The sequence below is a fragment of the Sorex fumeus genome, unplaced genomic scaffold (genome assembly GCF_029834395.1).
Source record: "Sorex fumeus unplaced genomic scaffold, SorFum_2.1 ptg000036l, whole genome shotgun sequence".
In the NCBI taxonomy this organism is placed as follows: Eukaryota; Metazoa; Chordata; class Mammalia; order Eulipotyphla; family Soricidae; genus Sorex; species Sorex fumeus.
In genome coordinates this window covers 6,992,362-7,016,545 of record NW_026606093.1, presented here as the reverse complement: position 1 = coordinate 7,016,545, position 24,184 = coordinate 6,992,362, and the positions used below count along the sequence as shown (strand labels likewise).

Genomic DNA, 24,184 nt, shown 5'->3' with positions numbered 1-24,184 from the left:
CCAACATGGCCGACCCGAGTTCGATTCCTCCGCCCCTCTCGGAGAGCCCGGCAAGCTACCGAGAGTATTCGATATGCCAGACACAGTAACAACAAAGTCTCCAATGGAGACGTTACTGGGCCCGCTCGAGCAAATCGATGATCAACGGGAGGGCCTTTATTTATTTTTATTTATTTATTAAAGAAGAATCAATCACATTTTTTCAAAAAAGTTGAAAAGGAGGGAAAATTTCAAAAGTCATTTTATGAAGCCATGTAAAATATAGGAAAGAACAATTTAAGGAAAATGACTATAGATTGACATTCTGGTGAATATAGATATAAAATCCCTCAACAAAATACTAGAGTTTCAATTCAACAACATCTTAAAATATTATATACAATGATCAGTGAGATTTATAACTGAGGTACAAATATAAGCATCTGAGAATCAAAAAAACATGATGAGGGGCTGGAGCAATAGCACAGCAGGTAGGGTATTTGCCTTGCAAATGGCGGACCCAGGTTTGATTCTCAGTATCCCATATGGACCCGTGAGCACCAAGGGTGATTCCTTAGTTCAGAGTCAGGAGTAACCCCTGTGTATCGCCGGGTGTGACCCAAAGTGCAAATAAATAAGTAAATAAATATGATGAACCATATTGAAATAAAAATTGAAATAAAATTATCATCTCTATGAACGTATCCAATGTATTCATCAAGTTCAACATTCTTTCATGATTAATTCTCAATAAAATTCATACAGCAGAAAGAAGCATCTACGTAAATAGTACATGACAAGACTTTATCTAACATATTTAATACTGAGTGATTGAAAACTTTACACTCTAAAATCAGGAAAAAACAAATCTGGCCACTTTCTCCACTTCTATTCAAAATAGTTCTAGAAGTCCTAGCAGGAACAATGAAGTCAACAACAGAATAGCTGGGGAAAAAATAAAAATACAATCTCATTCACGGTACTATCAAAGAAATAGAAGTAGAGTCATCAAGGTGGTAAAATTTTGGAAAAATGCAAGGCACTAAAAAAGACATTAATAAATAGAATCATAGCATGTAAATGGATCAGATTCAAATAGATCAGAGCAAAGTGTACATACCATCCAAAGCAGTCTAAAATGTAATGCATTGCCTATCAAAATTCCAATGATAATTTTACTAAAATAGAAAAAAAAAGTACAAAAATTAGCACAAACCATGAAAGATCCCAAATAGTAAAAGCAATTTTGAGAACAAAGAACAAGGGTTGGAGGCATCACACTTTCTAATTTAAAATTATACTACAAAGCTATAGTAATAAAATAAGTTAATGTCATTTAATACTGATAAAAAAATAGACACACTGATCTACTACTACATACTGAAATAATAAGACATATTAAGGACAAAATCTTAATAAGTGGTAGTACTGTAAAAACTTGGTGGTCACATTTAAATGAGTTAAACTAGATGTCATCTTTCATAATTTTTAATGGGCTAAATATGGATAACCAAATATAATCTGAAATTTTAAAACTCTTGGAAGAAAATATAAAAGTTCCTTGACCTATTTTTGTCAGCAACTGGTTCAATATAGTATGAGACATAAGCAATGTATGTCCTTAATATTGGGGTGTTGTATGTGTGTGTGTGCATATGTATGTGTGTATATGTATTTGCGCGTGTGTGTGTGTGTGTGTATGTGTGTGTGTGTGTGTGTGCGTGCAGTGGGCTATATCTGGCTTCTCTTAGAGCTTAGTCCTGGTTCTATGCTCAGGGATTACTTTTGGGACCATTTAGACCATTTATGGTGCAGTGGGTCTCACCTTTGCCAGAAAGACTTAACCTCTGTACTATATCTTTGGTCTGAATTCGGGTGTTTTCTTGATTAAAAACCCATAAAACCTTAGATGATATATTTTTAAACACCGGTGTCTCTATGGAGTTTACATTTGTGATAGAGTAGTAGAAAAATTAATGAGTTCTTCATGAGACACAATTATAACTAAGAATATGCTCTTTGAATGTCTTGTACTTGATTGTGTTGCTTCTATAAGAAACACAAAAATAGATCTAGATGTGTCTCCATGGTGCCAGCTCACATCCCACTTCACCATCTCTGTGCTATCATTTCTTGCTGATTTCTCTAAATGAAGGAAGCCCCTCCTAGAGCCCCCGAAACTCTGGGCACCTTGCCTGCTCAGGGACCTAGAAAGCTGATGCGGGCCTATTTTGTCATCTGGGTGTGTTCAGGACACCAGCTTGCGTTCCAAACTGGCCTCTGCATCATTTCCCAGCCCCTACTGCATCTCCTGATTCCATGAAGCACCTGCCAGCACACTCAAGAACTGAAAACTGCATGGCTGCATCTGAGTGACCACAGCACTCTTTTGTCTCCCCAACTTCAAGGGTCCTTGGGTTATATATATCTGTCCTCAAATATGTCTATTTTAACACTTCCATAAAAAGTTAGAGATTAAACTGTATCACCAGTGAAGTAACACCCTAGATGCACATATACTGTCAGACTAATAAAATATAAAGTGTATTGCTTGCTCTAAAATAATAAATTAGATAACTGGTATTGTACCTCAAATTTTAGCAGCCAAAATACTTTAGGAACAATGCTGAAACAAAATATTTCACCTGTTCTGTAAGACCAAGAGAAGACGTGGCAAAACCAGAGCTCAAAGAAACCCTCAAGCCTCATTGATGAGGAACTCAAATCAATGTTCTATACAACTAAAGCAATCACTGGAAGAAAAAAATCACCCAACTTATAGAGAAACTGATCCAAGCTATCAGTGTCTATACAAATAGAATGGAAAGAGTTAAAAAATACAATAGCAAATCACAGCAACAGAATTCAACATGCAAACGACCTTATCAGTGATATTGAAGGCAAAATATTAGCCTTCACTAAAAACAAAGTAAAAAAAAGAAAACCAGACAAATGGAAGAGAATGTAAAGTTCCTTGATAAATAATAACAGGAGAAATAATATTAGAATCATAGTAATACCGGAAGGAGAGGGAAAAAGTAAAGGGGAATAACAGCTGGTCAAAGAAATAATAACTGAGAACTTTCCTGATAAGTTGAGAGACTCCTACACAGATTCAAGAGGCCAAAAAGAGTTATAAACAAAATAGTCTCAAACAAAAGAATGTCAAGACATATAGTAATCGAAGGGGTAAAATCGAAAGACAAAGACAGGCTACTTAAAGCAGCAAGAGAGAAGAAAACCCACAAATACAAGGGAAATAACATAAGAATCACAACAGACTTTCTCTATGACATCTTACAAGGCAGAAAAGAGTGGCATGACATACTCAAAGTACTGGCTGAAAAAAAAACTTACAGTTTAGAGTCCACTACCCTACAAAGCTATCATTTAGTCTTGAGGGAGGGATAAGAAACTTTTCAGACAAGAACTAGCAGAATTTGCAACAGCTAAACCAATCCTGCAAAAATTAATAAAAGGCCACTTATAAAAAGACTCTCCCCCCAAACAACTGTTATACATACACACACAAACTGAAATTCAGCCCTTTATGTCAATAATCTCTCTGACTGTCAATGAACTAAAATTCCCTATAAAAAGTCAGGAAAGAAAATCCATCCTTTTGCTACCAAAAGGAAACACACTGAATCTCTCATGATAAATAGACTTAGAGTGAAGAGATGGAAAACAATCATATAGGGCTATGGAAAACAAAAGACACACAAAAAAAGCTGTGGCAACCATATTTATATCATACTAAATTTTATTCAATATAAAGAAAATAATCAGGGATATTGATCGACATTGCATATTGGTTAAGAAAACATTAAATCAAGACATACTATCATCCACATCTAGGCATCAAATGAAGTTACAGAAAGTTTCATAAAACTCACAAACTAAAGAAAGATATTGATGAAAATACAATAGTAGTGGAATCCCTCTTATATCAGGTACAAGGCACAGATATCTACTCTCTCCACTTATATTCAACATATAATTGAAAATCCTCAATACAGCAATCAGGCAAGAATGACAAATCAGAGTGATAAAAATTGGAAAATATTAACTCAAACTATCATTATTTGCAGATGACATAATAATATACGTAAAATATCCTAAAGAGTCTGCAAGTAAGCTCCTAAAAAGTATAAACCAATACATCAAAGTGACCAGGTACGAAGTCAACGTACAAAAATCAGTCATATTTTTATATAAAAAGAAAGAAGTAGAGACGAAAGCAATCAAGTAGTCTATCCCATTTAAAATGTATCCAAAAACATTATGTTTCTAAGAGTCATCTTAACAAAGTATAGTGAAAGATCTATACCATGTCAACTTTAAATCATTTAAGAAAGAGATAGAGGAATATCTCAAAAGGTGGACAATATCCTATGATTGGAAGAATCAATATTTTAAAAATTACTATGCTACTTAAGCACCATAATACTTAACTATAAGTTAAGAGGATGGTCATGGACAAATTCTGTCATGATCCAAAGAGTAACAACTAGATTAGGACCCTGCTATGGTTAGGAAAGACTAATCTGGTCTGAGCACTGTAGTCTGAGAACTATAGCAAGATGTCCCTAAGAGAACCATTCTATAAGTTTAATGCCTCGCTTACTGAGTCCATACAAAATGACAAATATTATTAAAGACTAGAACTAAGATGAATGTTTAAATGGTTGTTGGACTAAGAAAAGGAGAAATGCACCCCTAGATGGTATTTTGCCCTGAGGCAGGTCATCTTTCTGAATGAGGATTTGTCCTAGAAGAAACTTCCCCTGAGGGAAGGACTTTATATCTGTTGATTGTGTGACCATACCTATGTGTGATTGCTACCAAAACCCCTCATAACTTATAAGTAAGGCTGTAAGAGCAGACAGGGAGAGGAGGATGGAGGAGAACAGGAGAATCAAGATGAGATGGGAATAAACTGCAACTGATCACCCACCAGCCTGGCCTTTGATTTCTCCTTCATCCACCCATTGCCATTGGCAGTCCCGGTTGGGGTAAATGGTGTGAGACCACCCAACGCAGACAGTGAGAGAATGCCGAGATTTCAAATTCATTTTTTGAATATACTCATTCCTATGTAGGATATAAAGAAACATAGTAGGTGAATAACTAAAGCCCAAAGGCAATAGAAACAACAGAAGAACAGGCCTTGAATAGGAAGGTTGCCACTATGAGTGGTGATGGGGAGGATAAGTAGGTCAGGGAAGGAATCACTACAACAATAATATAGGAGAATCCTCACCCTGGACCAGAACTATGTGCTGAGGTATCGTAACATACTTGATACTCTATTGTTTTATTAACAGTATTTTAACCACAGTCCCTAAAAGTGAAAAAAGAAAAAGAAAAAAGTACCTGTAATAGAAAAAAAAAACAGGGGGCAAGAAGAGGAGACATTGGTGGGGTGAAATAAAAACTGGTGAAGGTATTAGTGTTGGGACATTGCACACCTGAAACTCAACCATGAATAACTCTGTAACTGTAGTTCATGGTGACGCAATAAAAAATAACACAAAAATTATTAAGTTTGACGTTTCAAACAAACCCTTTCTGTTTTCCCTCATTTATTCTCTCTCTCTAGAAGAGTCTAACAAAAACAAGCATTAATAGACTTAGACAAAATGACATAGGTAACAGTGTCTTTCATAATATCCAGGATTAAAAAACCCTAAATGCTTACAAAGAAAGAATAGAGAAAAATCTAGTGCGCACACACACACACAAACACATGCACGAATGAAATGTATTCAGCTTTGAGAAAGAAGGAAATTATAACATTGTGTTATAACACAGTAGAGAATTTTAACATTGTGGAATTGTCATAGCATCGAGAGAAAAAAAAGGACAGAAAAGAAGAATAAATATCTGCTCACTTACGTGTGGAACATAAAAAACAAAATTAAATGTGCAAGTTAAATGCTAAAAATAAGAAATAGTTAAATGTTGAAATAAGAAGTGGTTGACCAAAAGAGTATGATCCTTTTTAAAAAGGACAAAAACATTTTATGCAGAATTTCTGCTGTAATTAAATAGTAATTCCAGATTTGTTTCAAAATTCCATTGCATTCAAAAGGTGAAAAGGAATTTCCTGTTCAGTAGTTTCATACACCTAGCACTGGGGATTCTTGTTTATTGTTTCATTAAAGATTGAGTCCTCATTATGAACAGGTAACATTATATCTAGGCTGATAAACCTTGGTCTTCAAAGCCTACAATGGAGCCATATAGTTCTGCCAAAAATACAAAGGGAAGGGATATTTCTCAATGTTGACTTCACTGATGAAAAAATTGCTTTAAAAATTACTGAAACCTTGGATTTCAAGTCTACTATTATACCTCATGGTGTTTCACTAATAAAAATTTAAAAAAATAAATAAATAAAAGAAAAATTCTGTCAAAAAATAAATAAAATAAAATAAATTCCTCCCCAAATAAATAAATAAAACATAGTTTTTAAAAAAATACTGAAATCTAGTCATTGTTTATTCTTTTATTGTTTTGGATCAATAGCTGATTGACCCACTATCTTGTTTATTTAACTAAGTGAGATCCCATCCTGTACTTTTCTTGCATGTTTTGTATATTTTTGAGAGGTTCAACTCCAGGAAATACATTGTACAAAGTGACTCTTTTGACTAGATTTGCCAAAAGAATGTTACTCAATATGTGAAACTTCCCCTCCTAAATGTAGACATTGACCCAAGTTTTCATATAATGTGTACACAGAATTGTGATAAATGCTGTTTTTCTTCTCTTGGAACAGTTCATAGCTCTTCACATACGATGCTACATACCTTTTTATTTTTGTGACAATCTCTAGATGAGAGGAATCCTAAGTATACTTAATACAAGCTATCAGGTATATTTCTTTAGCTTGTTTTAGAGGTGACAAATAAAATTATTTTAAGTAGCACTTTCAAGTGATCAAATCTACAAATCGAATAAAATGATTTTTTTGTTTTGGGCTGAAGTGATACTTCATACCATAAAAATATTGTGCTTATTAATTCTGACTCTCTTCTGTTAACAATGATTTTCAAGAGTAAAAACAAACATTACAGAAAATTCCACGTCTTCTTCAAACTCAAGTAAGAGAAAAGATCTTTATTGGGGATTAGACATAAGAGCTCTATGTTTATTTTAAATCTTTGCCTTTGACATATCTGTTACAGATCGGATTTGAGATCTGATCCTTCTTGCTAAGGCCTATTTATGATTTATTTGAATAAACCTTTTGCTTTGAAGGGGAAAATAAACAAAGTTGAGAATAATTAAAAACAGACACCTAATCCTCAGAGGTATTTCAGTGGCATGGAGCACTTTGACTGTTATGACAGATGTATTGCTTAACTTTTGATACTTTCCCACAAAAACACAATTGAACTCCTTCACTGTTTTTAATTAGAACTGAAGTGTCATCAATTTTTTAAAGATAAACAAATTTTAGCCAGAAGTCTGTCGATGAGGTTTTTTTCCTCTGAGACTTTCCTAGAACACTGTAGTAAAATGTAAAACCTAGTAAAATACATTTCTTAGGCAAAGTTGGTAGGAGATGGTTAAGTATAGGTGTCAGCGACCATAACATTAAAACACTATCATCATCAAAGAAACATTGGCTGTTCATGATGGCTCTTAAAAGCTCTTGCAATCTATTGATAGAATAATTTGCATGTTTAAAAGTCCCAATCTGGTCTATTTTGCTCTATTTGATCAATAATATAATTTGGATCAAAAGTACTGAAATATAAGAGTCAGTTTGGGTTCACAGAGATAATGATAAGTAGGACTTTTAAAACGTACCTAAATGTGGGAAATTTTCCCCTAGTAAAAGCCCCATAGTTAGAACAGTGCCATGGATAGAACAAGTTTAGATTATTTTAGAGGATAAGGATTGAAAATATGTGCCCAAACAGGAAATGCCTGGCTAGAATAAGGTAGGGGATTGCCTATGCATATCAATGCTATACATTAATGAGGCTGATGTTCACTTATCTCCCTGTGGCCATGGGTACGTAGACAATTAAACCATTGCTTGTAATATACCTGTTATTTCTTGATGTACATGTTAACTCTTACTGTATCTGCTAACTGTTCTTCACATTTTTTAAATTTCATTGTTTTAATTTTTTTTATTCAGGCAGGCGCTGTTATTTACAAAGTGAGTTATGATTGAGTTTCAGGCCTAAAATGTTTCAGCAACAGTGTTGGAGTACACGGAGCTTAGGTATATCAGATTGTACCCATCACAGTGCTCCCGAGTCACTCCCATTACTTTGTCAGTCTGTAACCACTTCTATGCTCTCTTCCCCAACCAATTTGTAAGGTCTCATCCTTCTTAGACACTGAAGCTGTACTGTAAGTTAATATTGCCTTTCTCCTCTCCTTATGTCTTTTGAGCAGTTTACCTTAATGCAATGTCCTTTTGTATAGATACAGGAAGACAATTAATTAATATTATGCTTTATAACTTAGGAATTGATTGGCTTTGAATATTATTCACTCCTGGGCATCTGCCTTCTCAACTTAAGCCTCAGTTGCCCTCACTTCCTAGCATTCCAAGGGCAGGGTCCCGACGTGGGACTGGATGGAACCAGGGCAAGCCGGTAAGTTATGTGCTACCCTGGCATCACGATGGGCCAGGCCAAGGTGCCACGATTCTTAACTATAAGTTAAGAGTTTGATCATAGGCAAATGATGTCATGATCCAAAAGTAACGACGAGACTAGGGCCCTGCTGCTAGGAATAGGAAAGATATCTGGCCTGAGCACTGCAGTCTGAGATCGAGATGGCCCTAGGAGAGCAATTCTATAAGCTCAAAGTATTTCTTTTTTTTTTTTTTCCCTTTATTTTATTTTATTTTTTTTAAAGTTGTAGATTTACAATTTTTTGTGCTTTGGTTTCAATTATACAATGATCAGATACCCATCCCTCCACCAGTGCCCATTTTCCACCACCATGGATAATATCCCTCCCACCCCCATCCCCCCATCCCCCCTGTCTCTGTGGCAGGGCAATCCCCTGTGTTCTCTCTCTCCTTTTGGGTGTTGTGTTCTGCAAAAGAGGCATTGAGTGGCAAACATGTTCAGTCCATAGTCTACTTTCTACATGCATCTCCCCTCCTGGGAGGATCCTCCAAACATCCTTTATTTGGTGCTCCCTTCTCTATCTGAACAGCCCTTTCCTCTAGGATACCCGGCTGGCCTCTAAGTTATGGAGTAATCCTCCTGGTGCTGATCTCAGCTATTCGTGGGTATTAATCTCATACTTTGTTACTTTATATCCCCCAGATGAATGCAATCTTTCTATGTCTATCCCTCTCTTTCTGACTCATTTCACTTAGCATGATACTTTCCATATTGTACCACTTGTATGTAAATTTCATGACTTCATCTTTTCTAAGAGCTACATAGTACTCCATAGCTCAAAGTATTTCTTACTGTGTCCATACGAAATGATTAATATTATGTATGCTTATATGTTGTTTGGACAAGGAGAGGAGAAACACATCCTAGAAGCAGTTTCCTGTGTGTCCTGACTAGCTTGGATGAGACTGCTTTTTTGGAGATGTAGATTCCAAGCTCTAGCAGACTGGTCTTTGTTGTGCTAATCTAAGTGCTTGTAGCTTGTGAAAAGGTGAGGCCAGGATTACTGGCCTGCAGATGTAAGGAAACAATGTATGTTTGCAGCCTCAGTGTTCTTTCTGTAACTCCTTTTGATGACATCATTATATTGCGCCCTTTAGAGGTACTATGATCTATATAAGGGAGATTTCAGGGCTCTCTGGGGGGACACGTGCATCAGAGAACCTGGGAAGATGGGGCTGAGGACAGAAGCTGAGAGAACAAAGGCGCACGTGCTCGAGGATTCCTGAGGCCTCCATGACATACATCTCTTCCATGTAATAAACGGCTACTAAGACCAACTAGCTTGGCCTCGTTTCCTTCCTTCGCCTGACCATCGCCATCGACCTCCCTGGAGTGGGGAAATGGCCAGACCGCCGGCCATTTTATTTTTTGTGTGTTTACACACAACAGTACCTTCACCAGCATCTATTTCCCTTCATCAATGATCCCCCTTGCCTGCCTCGGTGACAGACAACTCCTTCCTCCCTTTTATGTGCTATAGTCTGCAATACTATTACTGATATGGTCTCACGCATACTATTTCCCTCTGTCCAGCACTCAGCCCTTCTCTGGAAAGGGATAGAAACTGAATGTTGTCATGTTGTCTCTCACATGATGTTTTTAATGTACCTGTTAGCATAAAAGACAGCAAGGGGTGGGGTGGGGACATGAAACAGGTATGCTAACTCAATGACTGAGTAGCCTGTCTCCTTGCTCAGCAAACTGTGAAGGATAGCTTGCTGGATAGTTGCTATCTCTTGCATTCATAGAAATCAGTGACTCCTCGCACCACCCACACTTATTGAAGAATAAGTTATATGGTGACCAGCTGCCACACCTAACTTGTTCATAAATACAGTTCCGTGGACTTTCTGGTTTGTTTTATTTGGGAGATTGTATCAACAGTGCACCATGTACTGCCATGGTTCAAAACTGGGCCAATCCCATGAAAGCCATATGGTTCAGACCTTTGAACTTTCTACCCAGCCTGGTTTTTGAAATTTTTTTTTGAAAGAAAATTTCCAAGTTCCAATAGATTTTAGAAAGCTTTTAGCTAGCCTTGGGATTTTATCTTAAAAGTCACAGGTGGAAATGGCTGTGTAGCATAAACTATATTAATACTATGTGACAGGTAAAAGAAGCACATGTATTTGGGCAAGTCCCTCCAAGGTCAGGTTGGAGGCTGTGTATATCCTTTCTCAAAGCTAATCTAGACTAATCAATCTCCCTCTCTAACTTGATTTTTGTTGCAGTCTTTCCATCAGTTTGCCATTTTCAACTGAGCCTCTAGATGTATTTGTTAGGTTTTCATACAGTTTAATCTTGAATTATTTGGGTAAGTGATTCAATATTGTAATTCATTACTTTGGTTGACTACACAAAATTAAATGGATATTTGCATTACTTAATACGGCTTGATATCACTTGAGCAGATTTATAAAATTAAACATTTTAATTGACTAAATAAAAAGTAATATTTAGCATAATAAAGATCATAAAGAGTAGATATAATAAAGATAATATATAGATAATAAAGAGTAAAAATTAGCATAATACAATACTGTCCTCTTAGATATCAAGTGTTCCACCCATTAAATTTTTATTTAAAGGAAATAATGAATTTTGTTATATAGGGAATATGTTGTGGGGTGGGGTAGGAAGAATTATATTAATTATATTATGCATCTTTTTGTTTTAAGGGAACTTCACTCAATTTGCCTTATTTGATTCTGCTCACATCCCCACTTGCCCCACCCCATCTGCATTTTTCCTGTTTTTTGTTTTGTTTTGTTTGGGGGCCACACCTGATGATACTCAGAAGTAACTTCTGGCTCTGCACTTAGGTATTACTTCTGATGGTGCTCAGGGACCACATGGGATACTGGAGATCAAACACAGGTTAGGCATGTAGAAGGCAAGCATCCTGTCTGCTATACTTCCACTTTGGACTTGTTATTTTAAACTCATGGTTTTAATTCTTACTAAGAGAAAAGAGTTTAGAATTTGCAGGTTTAAAAAAAACAGAAAACATTTTGCTGAATTTGTGTAACATCATCTAAAGCAGTTAATGGATAGAAAATCATGTGCTATCTGTCTGTTTACCTAAGCTTCTTCACCTTTTTAATCTACTTTATTTCCAAATGCCAGAGTAGTCTGAACCTTTCTAAGATTTATAGATGGCAGAAGTAGAGTAATATTAAGATAAATCCCCAAACTTTGGTGAAAGCTTTAATATAATTAATAGATAGTATCTACGATTCGTATACACCATAGAATGGGTAAACTTACAGGTACCATAAGAAAGTTAAATACAGTTTAACAATAGGCATGAGGCATGATTTCCCTCTTGCTAAAAAGTCAGAGGAACTGCTTTTTAAAATATAACCCAGTAAAAAAAGAATTTTTCATTTGTATTGGTCAACTGAATGCAAAATACTATACAATGAACAAAAGTAGTAAGCACAATCTTGGTTTTTGAAGTACACAGGTAAATAAAAGGACCCTAACAATGAAACCAATGTATTTCTTTCAGAAAATGACAAAAACAGGATGCTGATTAAAGGAGTTACTTTGACTCCAGTCCTTACACCTTTTAAGTTCAGAATAAAGGCAGCCAGCATCAGCACAAAGAAGTCTTCTCTTAAAGAGGAGGAACTTCAACAGAAATAAAAGGCTGTGATAAGAATTTGAAAAACCAACAAAAGTTCTGAGATCTTAGCTGGATTATACCCTGGCAGAAGACTCTTACCTTCATAGAAAACCTAAATTAGTGCAGTTTAAGAAAACAAAAACTTTTCAAGGGAAAGCAGTGTGGCCTCCCTGGGGTGCCCACATCTCAACAAGGATGTGTGTCCATGCCTCACTCTCCTCTGGAGGAGCCCACGTTCTCTACTGAATGCGGATTTTTTCTTCTCCTCTTCCTTTCCCTCCCTTTCCCTCCTCTCTCCTCCTCCCCGCTGCCTTCTTCTTACTTCCCTCCTCTCCCCTCTCCTGACCCTTCCCTTCTCCCCATTCCCCTCTCCTCCCCTTTCCTGACTTCCTTCCTCTTCCCTCTTCTCCCTCCCCTCTCCTCCCTTCTCCTTATTTCTCTCCTCTCCCTTCCCCTCTCCTCCCCTCAAGCATCTCCTGTTCTCCTCTCCAACTCCTCCCTTCCCTCAAATTCCTTGAATTTTCTGAACTCCATGAATTCCCTTTTTCTTCACTACTCATCACATTGTAAAATTCTTTAATGAGAGGGTACATGATCAACCTGGAAATTTGAGCAAAAACTAGAACTGGCTTTATTTTTCTTAGAAATAGCAACCTCTCACTACAGCAGAATCATTATTCCCCCAAGAATTTGAATGGTGTGGAACAGGTCCTGAACAATGAAAATAAAGTGGACCTTAGTCCAGACTTCCGGCTGTCTAGTGAGGTCATGTCATGCAAGTTCTCTTGGAAGACTTCACCAGTCCCACCCCCCAGGCACTTTCCAGAATGAGCAAGAAGATGGGTCAGGCAGAACAGGGAGAGTGCTCACTCTTGAGGTTATTCCTTTCTTCCCCACTTTTACCCAAGTCACCAATAACAGTTTTAAATATAATTGCTCTATCATTTGGAACTTTTCTTATAATTTCTTATAACCAAAAAGTAGCTATCATAATGTTATTTATAAAATCAACAACAGTGTGAGCAAATTATTATTAAATTTTTTATGAAAATATTTTGCATCATACATATAATATACCAATACCAAATGTCTAAAACAAAAATACTGAAAATATGTAACAAATAAAATTATTCTTATTGCATTCAAGATTTTTTTTATCCCGAACTAAATTATGGCTTCATGAGGAAATATGTGGTGTGAAAAAGATCTCACCTCATATTCAAAGTCTTCTGTTCTGTCTACATCAGTAGGTAATCTGGAAAAATACTCATGGTCCTCATAAAATTCATGCTCCATCGGATGAAGAGAATGACAGCTATGAGGAAAGTAGAAAGATGGTACGAATTATAAAAAAGTTTGTCTCTAAGATTAAAAGAGATTTTTGAATTTCACTTTTCCTATGCTTTTCAGAGACCTGTGCAGTGATCTAGCCCACAGTTTCTTTTATTTCCTTTCTCTTTTTTTTATTAGTGAGACACCATGAGGTACAGTTGTAGACTTACAAATTTCTGTGCTTGGGTTTCAGTTATACAATGATCAAATGCCCATCCCTCCACCAGTGCCCATTTCCCACCACCACGGATCCCAGTATCCCTCCCACCCCTCATCCCCCTATCCCACCCTGCTTCTGTAGCAGGGCATTCCCTTTTGTTCTCTCTCTCCTATTGGGTTTTGTGGTTTGCAAAAGAGGCAATGGGTGACAATCATGTTTGGTCTAGAGTCTACTTTCAGCATGCTTCTCCCATCCTGGGAGGATCCTCTTAACACCTTTATTTTAGTGTTCCCTTCTCTATCTGAGCTCCCTTTTCCCCTAGTATGTGTGGTTGGCCTCCAAGCCATGGAATAAAGTTCCTGGTACTAGTCTCGGCCATTCTTGTAGCCCACAGTTTCTTAAACTGTGAGTCATAACCCCACATGGGACTATGTAACTTTTTCCAAATTATTTTGAAGTATTTTTCTTTTCTTTCTTTCTTTCTTTCTTTCTTTCTTTCTTTCTTTCTTTCTTTCTTTCTCTCTCTCTCTTTCTTCCTTCCCTCCCTCCCTCCCTCCTTCCTTCCTTCCTTCCTTCCTTTTTTCTTTCTTTCTTTTTTCTTTCCCTCCCTCCCTCCCTCCCTCCCTCCCTCCCTCCCTCCCTCCCTCCTTCCTTCCTTCCTTCCTTCCTTTTTTCTTTCTTTCTTTTTTCTTTCCCTCCCTCCCTCCCTCCCTCCCTCCCTCCCTCCTTCCTTCCTTCCTTCCTTCCTTCCTTCCTTTTTTCTTTCTTTCTTTTTTCTTTCCCTCCCTCCCTCCCTCCCTCCCTCCCTCCCTCCTTCCTTCCTTCCTTCCTTCCTTCCTTCCTTCCTTCCTTCCTTCCTTCCTTCCTTCCTTCTTTATTTTTTGTGAAGGGGTTTTGAGGATTGCTCTGGCTCTATGCTCACGAATTATTACTGGAGAATCATTCCTGGAGGGCTTAGGGGAACATATGTGGTGACAGGGATCAAACCAGGTCTGGCCCAGAGCAAGGCAAGAATCCTACCTGCTGTATATTTCTAGCTCCTAACGTAATTTTATTTATGATTTTTTAGAAAAACAAAAGAAACTCTTCCTCACTATCCTTCATGACCCACATTTCCACACCCCACCTTGATTAAGGACACAGGGCACATTCACAAATATTAATCATTCATGGTGAATAATTTAACCCATATAATTTCATAATCATTTAGAAAATTGCAGGATAGAGAGGTAATTAAGTAAAGGAAACAGGATCAGGGCAATGATATGACTGTTACGTTTACTTCGGCTTTTGGGAAATGCATTAAACAACTTTATAAAAATAAATAAATAAAGGCCCTCCCGTTGATCATCGATTTGCTCGAGCGGGCCCAGTAACGTCTCCATTGGAGACTTTGTTGTTACTGTGTCTGGCATATCGAATACGTCACGGGGAGCTTGCCAGGCTCTGCCGTGCGGGCGAGATACTCTCGGTAGCTTGCCGGGCTCTCCGAGAGGGGCGGAGGAATCGAACTCGGGTCGGCCATGTTGACTGCGTGCAAGGCAAATGCCTTACTGCTGTGCTGTCGCTCCAGCCCTAAACAACTTTATAAAGTGTTTACAAATTTATATATGATGTAGATACTGTACTTTTTACCATATGAAAGCTAAGCACAGTTTAACATAAAAGGAGGCATGGGATCATCTTTGTTTTCAAAAGCAGTGAAGTTTCAGATGTAACCAATTTGATTCCATGTGAGACCTCTAAGTCCTGTTAGTGTACGCACTATTGAAAAACTGAAGTTGGTAGTGTAAATTATCTTCTTTTACATCCGTTAAAAGGCAAGAGACACATCCTTGTGCACTCACACAATCAATGTAAATAAAATTCTACAAACCTCTTCTTACTTTTGTTTCTGGCTATTGGCTCCATGTAGAGCTAATCAATGTGGTTCTAAGTATCATAACAAAGAAGGAAACATTTGTTGCTGGTGTAACAAGTGCACCCTCTCACATCAAAACAAATTCTGCAAAACCTGTTACTTCGGTAAAAATGTTAAAAGTTTCTATTTTTCAGATCTGGTGCCAGATGGTAACAAGACAACCTGTGGTGAAGAATACTTTATTAATTTAACAAACATGCATTGAATATCCACCAGGTGAAGTGCTAGAAATATGTTGGCACAGAAAAGAGAATTATATCTCTGTTAATTGCATAAAGTAGTAAAGTAGAAATTTTAATATAGTGTGATGATGGATTGAAAAAAACATAGAAGATGTGAATGTGAAAGCATGATGTGGATGTACCTCCTGTAACTCTGAAAAATTTAATAGAAGAGGTTGCCTTCAGTTAAGATATGCAGAACAGATATGACACTACATATCAGCTTGTCAACTCAAAAATCTGGTATTGTTTCTTCCTTCTATATGATATTGATCAAGTTATTTAATATCTATCCCTCATCTGTAATATGAAGATAACAATGTAATGTACTCACTCAAAGGTTCTTATACATACTTAATAAGTTCATTAATGTAAGCATTTAGAATACTACCTAAAGATTAACTTAGTTAGCGAACAGAATGCTAGGTGTTATTAGTCATTTAAGAAAATATTGAATTGCCATTCTATATCGTGGATTCCTAGAAATTATAGACGTTACATATTTGTCTGTTTTTGCAATGTTCATTTTCTCTAAAAGAAAGGCATCAGTAGGTAGCACTGTAGCACAGTTGTTGTTCATCAATTTGCTCGAGTGGGCACCAGGAATATCTCCATTGTGAGACTTGTTGTTACTGTTTTGCCATAATGAATATGCCATACGGAGCTTGCCAGGCTCTGCCGTGTGGGCGGGATATTCTCAGTAGCTTGCCGGGCTCTCCGAGAGGGGCAGAGGAATTGAACCTGGGTCAGCAGCATGCAAGTTAAACACTTTCCCCACTGTGCTATTGCTCCAGCCCCATCAGTAAGTATTTAATTTTTTTTACTTCCAGTTATATCCCTAGAACCTATTTATAGTGCTTAGCCCAAGGAACTGTTCATAAATAATTTATTGTTGGAGCCAGAGAGATAGTACAGCAATAAGGCTCTTGCACTCTACATGGTCCTTGCTCCCCATCTGGTTCTCTGAGCCCATGTCAGGCATCATCCTTAAGCAAAAAGTCAGCAGTAAGCTCTGAGGACAGCTAGTTGTTACCCCCACCAAAGAAAACAATAAATACTGTAATGGATAGATAAATGTAGCAATAAACAAGACAGATGTCTCTTTCCTGGAACCTGACGTTTCAAACAAAAACAAATGCTTGTGAAATATGTCTTTATGTAAAAAATGTCCTGTGAATATTTTTGAAAAATTCTACTGCTTGTCAGTCATTTAAAAAATTCTTATTTGAGGCTAGAGAGATTGTACAGTGGGGTAGGACATTTTGCTTGCCCACAGCCAACCTGGATTTGATCCCTGGTATCCTAGGTGTTCCCCAGAGGAGCACCAGGAGAATTTCTTGAGTCCCACTTGATTCAAGTGTGATTCAAAAAGCCAAAAACAAACAAACAAAAATTCAGGCATTGAATTGGAATTGCTTTTCTGTTCCCAGGAACACTTGTGAGCCATTGAAATAGACTTATGAAAACCACTAAAGGCGAAAGAAGTAGCATGATCAGATCTATGTTTTACAAACAATAGAACAAATTGCAGTATGCAATTAAAATGCAGTTTAAATCAAAGACTCGCTAATGTTGAAATATTTACTTAAAAGGTCACAGAAAGAAAACAAATGGGAAATATATTTCAGAGTTGTGAAAGGGTATTTATTTGAGTAAAATATCTCTATCTCTGAATCGCATAAAATTGGAAATGAATGTTTCTCTAATAATTCACTATTTCATAGTTCTCCACTTAGTCTCTGTCCTCTAAGACCTGTTGTTTGAATCTCAGTATGTTGGATCATTGTTATACTTTTTAAAGAATAGTACTCTAGATTAGTTTCTAAAAAAATCACACTGTAGTCTGAGTTTCTCCCTTAAAGAAGAGAAAAGCAGGAACAAGAAAAGGTTATCCACAGAGAAGAGTATTGTGCCAAAATATAATTTTATGTCAGTCTTAGTAGGGGTTTTGGCAGGTTTGGTCAGAGATAAGCTATTTCCCTGACTTGTGCTTATATTTAGCATGAGGTTTATGATGATCAGAGATATGAAGATAAACTAGAGTCAGAACTTTTCACTACACCTCATAAAATACTGTTCCTGATGTGAATTGTGTGTGTGTCCGTGAGTGTGTGTGTCAGGATGAGAGTATAGGGAAAAGCACATAACAGAAACACCTGACAAGGAATTGGATATGTCACAGCAGGTATTTTTCCAAACAGAACTAAGAGTCTAACTCCACAATTGCCTTCCTAGTGTTACTCATTCTTCCCAACAGCTATTCAAAATAATTAATGTAAATAAGTAGAATTTGGGGAGATGATAGAAAAATACCTGTCTGAGAGCAGAAATGGACAGATGTCTGGCACAGGAGGGGTAGGTGGCCTAAATTTTGCCAAGGTCATGATGTGTTCAAAAGTGATGTCAGTCTGAGTACTAGCATTCGTGAGTTGGACTTCTGAAGATGTGCTATAGACTGGTTTACTGAGAGGCGTTCGTCTCAGCACCTGGACCACAATGGGCTCCTTGGCATTTTGAAAAGCCTCCATTGCCTCCTCATGGGTGAACTTTGAGAGATCCTTCCCATTGACCTGTAAAAATAAAATAACATAGTATATCTCAGAAGAAAGAAGATGCAAGCTGTCATGTCAAAAGGTGAGAAGTTTGAAACCCTCTATGTATGTTTAAAGGGATATTTAATTAGCATTGACATGTATTTAACTATCATCATGAGAAAGCAAAGGAGATTAGAGACATAATTTTATATCATTGTGAAGCACAAGCCATCATAAATATTAGTAGCACTGTCCTCCCATTGTTCATCGATTTGCTTGAATGGGCACCAGTAATATCTCCATTGTGAGACTTGTTGTTACTGTTTTGGCATATCGATTACACTACAGGGAGCTTGCCAGGCTCTGTCGTGTGGGTGGGATACTCTAGGTAGCTTACCAGGCTCTCGTCTCCGAGAGGAATGGAGGAATTGAACCCAGGTCAGCCGCATGCAAGGCAAATGCCCTAACCGCTGTGTTATCGCTCCAGCCCATAATATTATATTATTATAAATATTAGTAAAAATAAATATTCTAATGGAACAATATCAGAATAGATAAAATCTTTAGTTAGGTAGAAGTGTAAGTATAAGGGCCAGGTTGATAATACTACAAGTAAGGTTTTTGCCTTGTACGCGGCTAACAAGTGTTCAATCCCTTGTATGGCCCCTGAACCCCACAAGTGTAACCTCAGGGAACAAAGCGAGTAGTAATCCCTACACAGAACTGGATGTGACCCCCCGATCATAAAAGTACAACCTTAAAAATTTTCTTTCAATCACGTTGAGATTTTCAATATTAATAAAATATTTTCTTTGATTTTGATATCTATTGTAAGTATTTTATACTCATAGTCTTAATCCAGGGCTGGAGTGATAGCACAGAGGGTAAGGCATTTGTCTTGCAAGTGGCCGACCCAGGTTCGATTCCTCTGCCCCTCTCAGAGAGCCCAGCAAGCTACTGAGAGTATCTCGCCTGGGCGGCAAAACCTGGCAGCTACCCGTGACATATTCAATATGCCAAAAACAGTAACAACAAGTCTCACAATTTGTTGCTGGTGCCCGCTCCAGCAAATCAATGAACAACAGGAGGACAGTGCAGTGAAGTGCTACTTTAATCCAAGATTATGTATTTTTCTTAGGCATTTTATCCCTGTTCAATGCATTCAAAGTGTGATCATTAGACAAGCCACATAACCTTCACTGAAGATAATTAGAAATGTAAAATCCCTGATTTTTCCCAGACCTACAGACTCAGTATTGAAAATTTAAGAATATTCCAGCATACTCATTCAAAAAGCACCACAATAAAACTCTATGTGTGGATACTCTTTGCCTCTTATGATATTCATCTATTTTAGTTATACCGATCAATGAACTTCTCTGAAGACTCTCTCAAGGTGCAGGGAACCGATCAATGAACTTCTCTGAAGACTCTCTCAAGGTGCAGGGAATTTGCTCTCAAGTAGTTATTAATTTATTCCCCTAAAGTAAGTCTTTATTGCACTGCTTCTTAATGGAAGTTGTGTCTTAATAAAGCTCTAAAGAATTATAAAGAAGCTTCACAACTCCCACCCAGAATGAGTAACTTATTCTATATTTTGTAATTCTAAGAGATATTTATTCACATAACACTAGACCCAAAGATCCAGAAATTGTGCCTTTCTTGACTACAAGCCACATGTCTATTTGTAATGTATACTAGGCATGCTAGGTAATATATATTAACAAATCCTTAGAAATACCTGAGTGCCTTAAGAAAGAAGAAATGTTGCAATCATAGAACAGTTACTAATATTCAAATGAGCACATTCTCTTACTTGGAGGAGAGGAAGCAAGTGTGTGTGTGCTCAGAACAAAAGTGGGGTAATTTGGGATAAATGATACAATGTCAGCTAGAATAGTTAAGCCATGCAGAATTAAGCTTAATGTCCTAGGGAAGATAGTTTGTCAAATAAACCCTGGAAGAATTAAACTGCCTTCAGAAATGAACAATTTCGTTTTCTAACTAGTAAGAAATTCAGTAGAATAACTGAATGATTACCAACCAGTTCAAAGCGGTAGGGCGTTTGCCTTGCATGCGGCCAGCCTCACTGACCCGGGTTCGATTCTTCCTCCCCTCTCAGAGAGCCTGGCAAGCTACCGAGAGTGTCTAGCTTGTAAGGCAAAGCCTGGCAGGCTACCCATGACGTATTTGATATGCCAAACACAATAACATCAAGTCTCACAATGGAGATGTTTGCATGCTTGAGCAAATCCATGAACAACAGTGCTGCAGAGCTACCAACTAGTTCAGACACACACACTGATGTGTTAATCTCTGGTTCTTTTCTCCAAGATAAAATTTAAAAGTTACTCCTAGCACAACTTTAGAATGTAGATTACTTTGGACATATGGTGAAGAAAAATCATCTCTAAGCATGAAGATTTATATTTTGAGTTACTGTTAGATAACAGGCTTGGCAGGCTGAGGTTAACACTATATCCCTGAGGATGTGTAGTTACCCAAAAATAAAACAGCAAAAGCTAAAAGAACAGTTACAAATTGACTTAAAATATATAAAAATATTTTTATAGTTTAAGTAACATGTTTGCAATAGTATTATATTTGTAGTTTTGAGTCACAGTTACCATAGCTCATCATTACCAAAATGGCCATGGTGTATGGTTCATATTTAATATTTCATCACACGAGAGTTTTATAAATAGAGGTGGAGGAAATTGGAGCCAAATCTGACTGTACTCATGGTTATTCCTAATTATGCTCAGGATTGAGTCCTGGAGGTGTCTGGGGAACCATATGTGACTCCAGGATTCAAAGCTTCAATGGGTACAAGGTCAGAGTCTTAATCTCTGTATTTTTCTGACTATTTGGCTCCAGACTTCTAATTTTATGATGTTCCTTCAATTTAGTGAATATACTCTTTTGTACAAAGCCTGGCAAGCTACTTGTGACATATTCGATATGCCAAAAACAACGTAACAACAAGTCTCACAATGGAGACGTTACTGGACCCACTTGAGCGAATCGATGAACAATGGGAGGACAGTGCTACAGTGCAGTGCTACTCTTTTGTAAGATTTCACTTTAAATTGAAGTATATTCTATATTCACTGCCTCTAAAAATAACTTGGTTATGATTAATTATTATACATTTTAAAATGTATTGAATTTATGTAATATGATACCATTTTCTATGTTTTGCATTTAATAATTAAGAGTGTTAGAATTGAAGAACTTCTACCCTTTTGGAAGAAATTCCAGGCATATATGACAGTAAAGGGAAAAATAAAAATAATTTGTGCCAAGGTTTTGTCCAGAAACATATCAAATTATATTTAAACATAAATTGTATGTCAATAAGTAGCAAACATTCTATTCCTTTCTCAAGTTAGTAATCTAATCTCAGTGTTCATTTTACTTTTTAAATGCTTTCTAAAATAAAAATATGTTTTAAAAATGAGCTACCAAAGGAACACCAAAGTAAAGGTTATTGGGAGGACCCATTTGGGTTGAAAGATGCATGCAGAAAGTTGACTATAGACCAAACACGATGGCCGCTCAATACCTCTATTAAAAAACCATAACACCCAAAAGAGAGAGAATCAAAGGGAATGCCCTGCGCTGAGGCGTGGTGAGGTGGTGGGGGATGGGGTGGTGGTGATGGGAGAGATGCTGGGAACATTGGTGGTGGAGAATGGCCACTGGTGGAGTGATGGGTAAACGATCACTGTATGACTGTAATGCAAACATGAAAGTTCATAAGTTTGTAACTGTACCCCAGGGTGATTCCCTAATAAAAAAATGGGCAAATAAAATTTAGAAAATTAAAAAAATGAGTTACCTACTTATAATTATTAGTTTTTTTATAAGCAAGTCAGCTTTTTTCAAACTACAGTCTACTACAGTCTGCAGGAACAAAAATTATTATAAATTTTGAAATGAAATCATTAGCCTTACTAAATGTTTACTATATGTATACGCAGACAATATTAGTGCACATTAAGCAAGAGAAATAGCCACTTACTTTAAGACTTATACATTTATTTATTTACAATCACAACTTTGATATGCAAATTTTATATTTTGCTTTAAGGACAATCTAACCCAATTTGAGAGAAAGAACAAGGCAATCTCTATTATCTTGAATCCCTATTGGGAAATGCTCTTTTCTTCCAGTTATCAAGCAGCTGAAATCTATTTCCATAAGCTATTTAATATCTATTAAATTAAAGATGTCTATGATCTCTAGAATCTCTACTTTCTCACATAATACTTTCAAAAAAACAAGCACTGATTATACAAACACTCCCCCCACCCCAGTTTATAGGAAATTAATCAATATAGTGTTAGCCTACAGAAAGTGACTATTTTTCAAAAACATTCTCCTTACAACAGAAATGAAAATCAAAAACAGTTGTTTAATTGGAATTTTCTGGCAATAGCTTTGCTCAGTTGTCAGTTACATCTAGGGAGAGGAATAACACTGAAGGAGATCTAAGATTTTCTCTGCTAGGAAATGTCTTCAGTAAGTTAACAAATAAATTAATAATATTACTTCTATTTTTGCAAATGATTAGATTCAACAACATGCATTTCCTATTATATGGTATGATTGTTTGAGCAGGCCCAGTAACATCTCCATTTTGAGACTTGTTGTTACTGTGTTTGGCATATTGAATACATCATAGGCAGCTTGCCAGACTTTGCCGTGTGGGTGAAATACTCTCGGTAGCTTGCCCGGCTCTCCGAATGGGGGCGGAAGAATCAAACACAGCTGGGCCGGGCTGGCTGTGCACAAGGCAAACATCCTACCACTGTGCTATCACTCCAGTCCCATGGTATGATTATCCTTATTTTATTTCTTTAACCCCATTTTGCTCCCTGATACCATTTATGGTCCTTGTAGTACAGCCAGAAGTGATCCCTGAATACAGAGCCAGTAGTAAGTCCTGAACATTGTTGAGTATAGCCCATAAACAGAAGAGAAAATAAAGTCATGTATTAAATACATACACACTAATACTGCAAGACATATCCTTATCAAAATGACAAAAACCCTAGACAGAGATAAAATTCTGAAAGCAGCAAGATCAAAGAAAGAATATTGCCTATAAAGAAACATACTTAAGATTTACAGCCGACTTAATGATAAAACCCTCAGGGCCCAAAGACAGTGGTAAGATATAGTGAAAAAACTCAATGAAATAAATGTCTCACCAAAAATTCTTTACCTAGCTAGACTCTCATTCATATCGGAAGGATCAACACACAACTTCACAGACAGACAAAAACTTCGGAACTTTACAGACTCAAACCATGGTTATAAGAACAACTAAATGGGCTACTTTACGACAAGACAGCCCCTCAAGTACACCAAACTTCAGCAGAGAGATGGGGAAAAAAACCGTAACAATAATATCTCTCAACATCAATAGGTTAAACACACTAATTAAAAGACACAGAGTGGCAGAAAGGATCAGAAAACGGAACACAACATTCTGCTGCCTGCAAGAAACATGTCTGAACAGTCAGAGCAAACACAGACTCAATGTCAAAGGCTGGAAAACAATTATACAGGAAAACAACTCCTCAAAAAAGCTGGGGTGGCCATTCTGATATCAGACCACATTGATTTCAGACTGAAGCAGGTCACAAGGGACAGTAAAGGTCATTTCTGATTGATCAAGTGATCTATACATGAGGAAGAACTTACACTCCTAAATGTATATGCACCTAATGAGGG

The 24,184-nt window shown here is 37.0% G+C and overlaps 1 protein-coding gene across 1 annotated transcript in view; it reads right to left on the bottom strand.

The window, feature by feature from the left end:
• The window catches only part of PDZRN4 (PDZ domain containing ring finger 4), a 178,839-nt gene that overhangs the window by 62,192 nt on the left and 92,463 nt on the right, over positions 1–24,184 (bottom strand). The window contains exons 2-3 of the mRNA XM_056117878.1: positions 18,221–18,477; positions 13,486–13,588 (exon numbers count right to left, since the gene is read on the bottom strand). Of these exons, the coding sequence (XP_055973853.1) occupies positions 13,486–13,588; positions 18,221–18,477 (360 nt within the window). The remainder of the gene's footprint in view (positions 1–13,485; positions 13,589–18,220; positions 18,478–24,184) is intronic.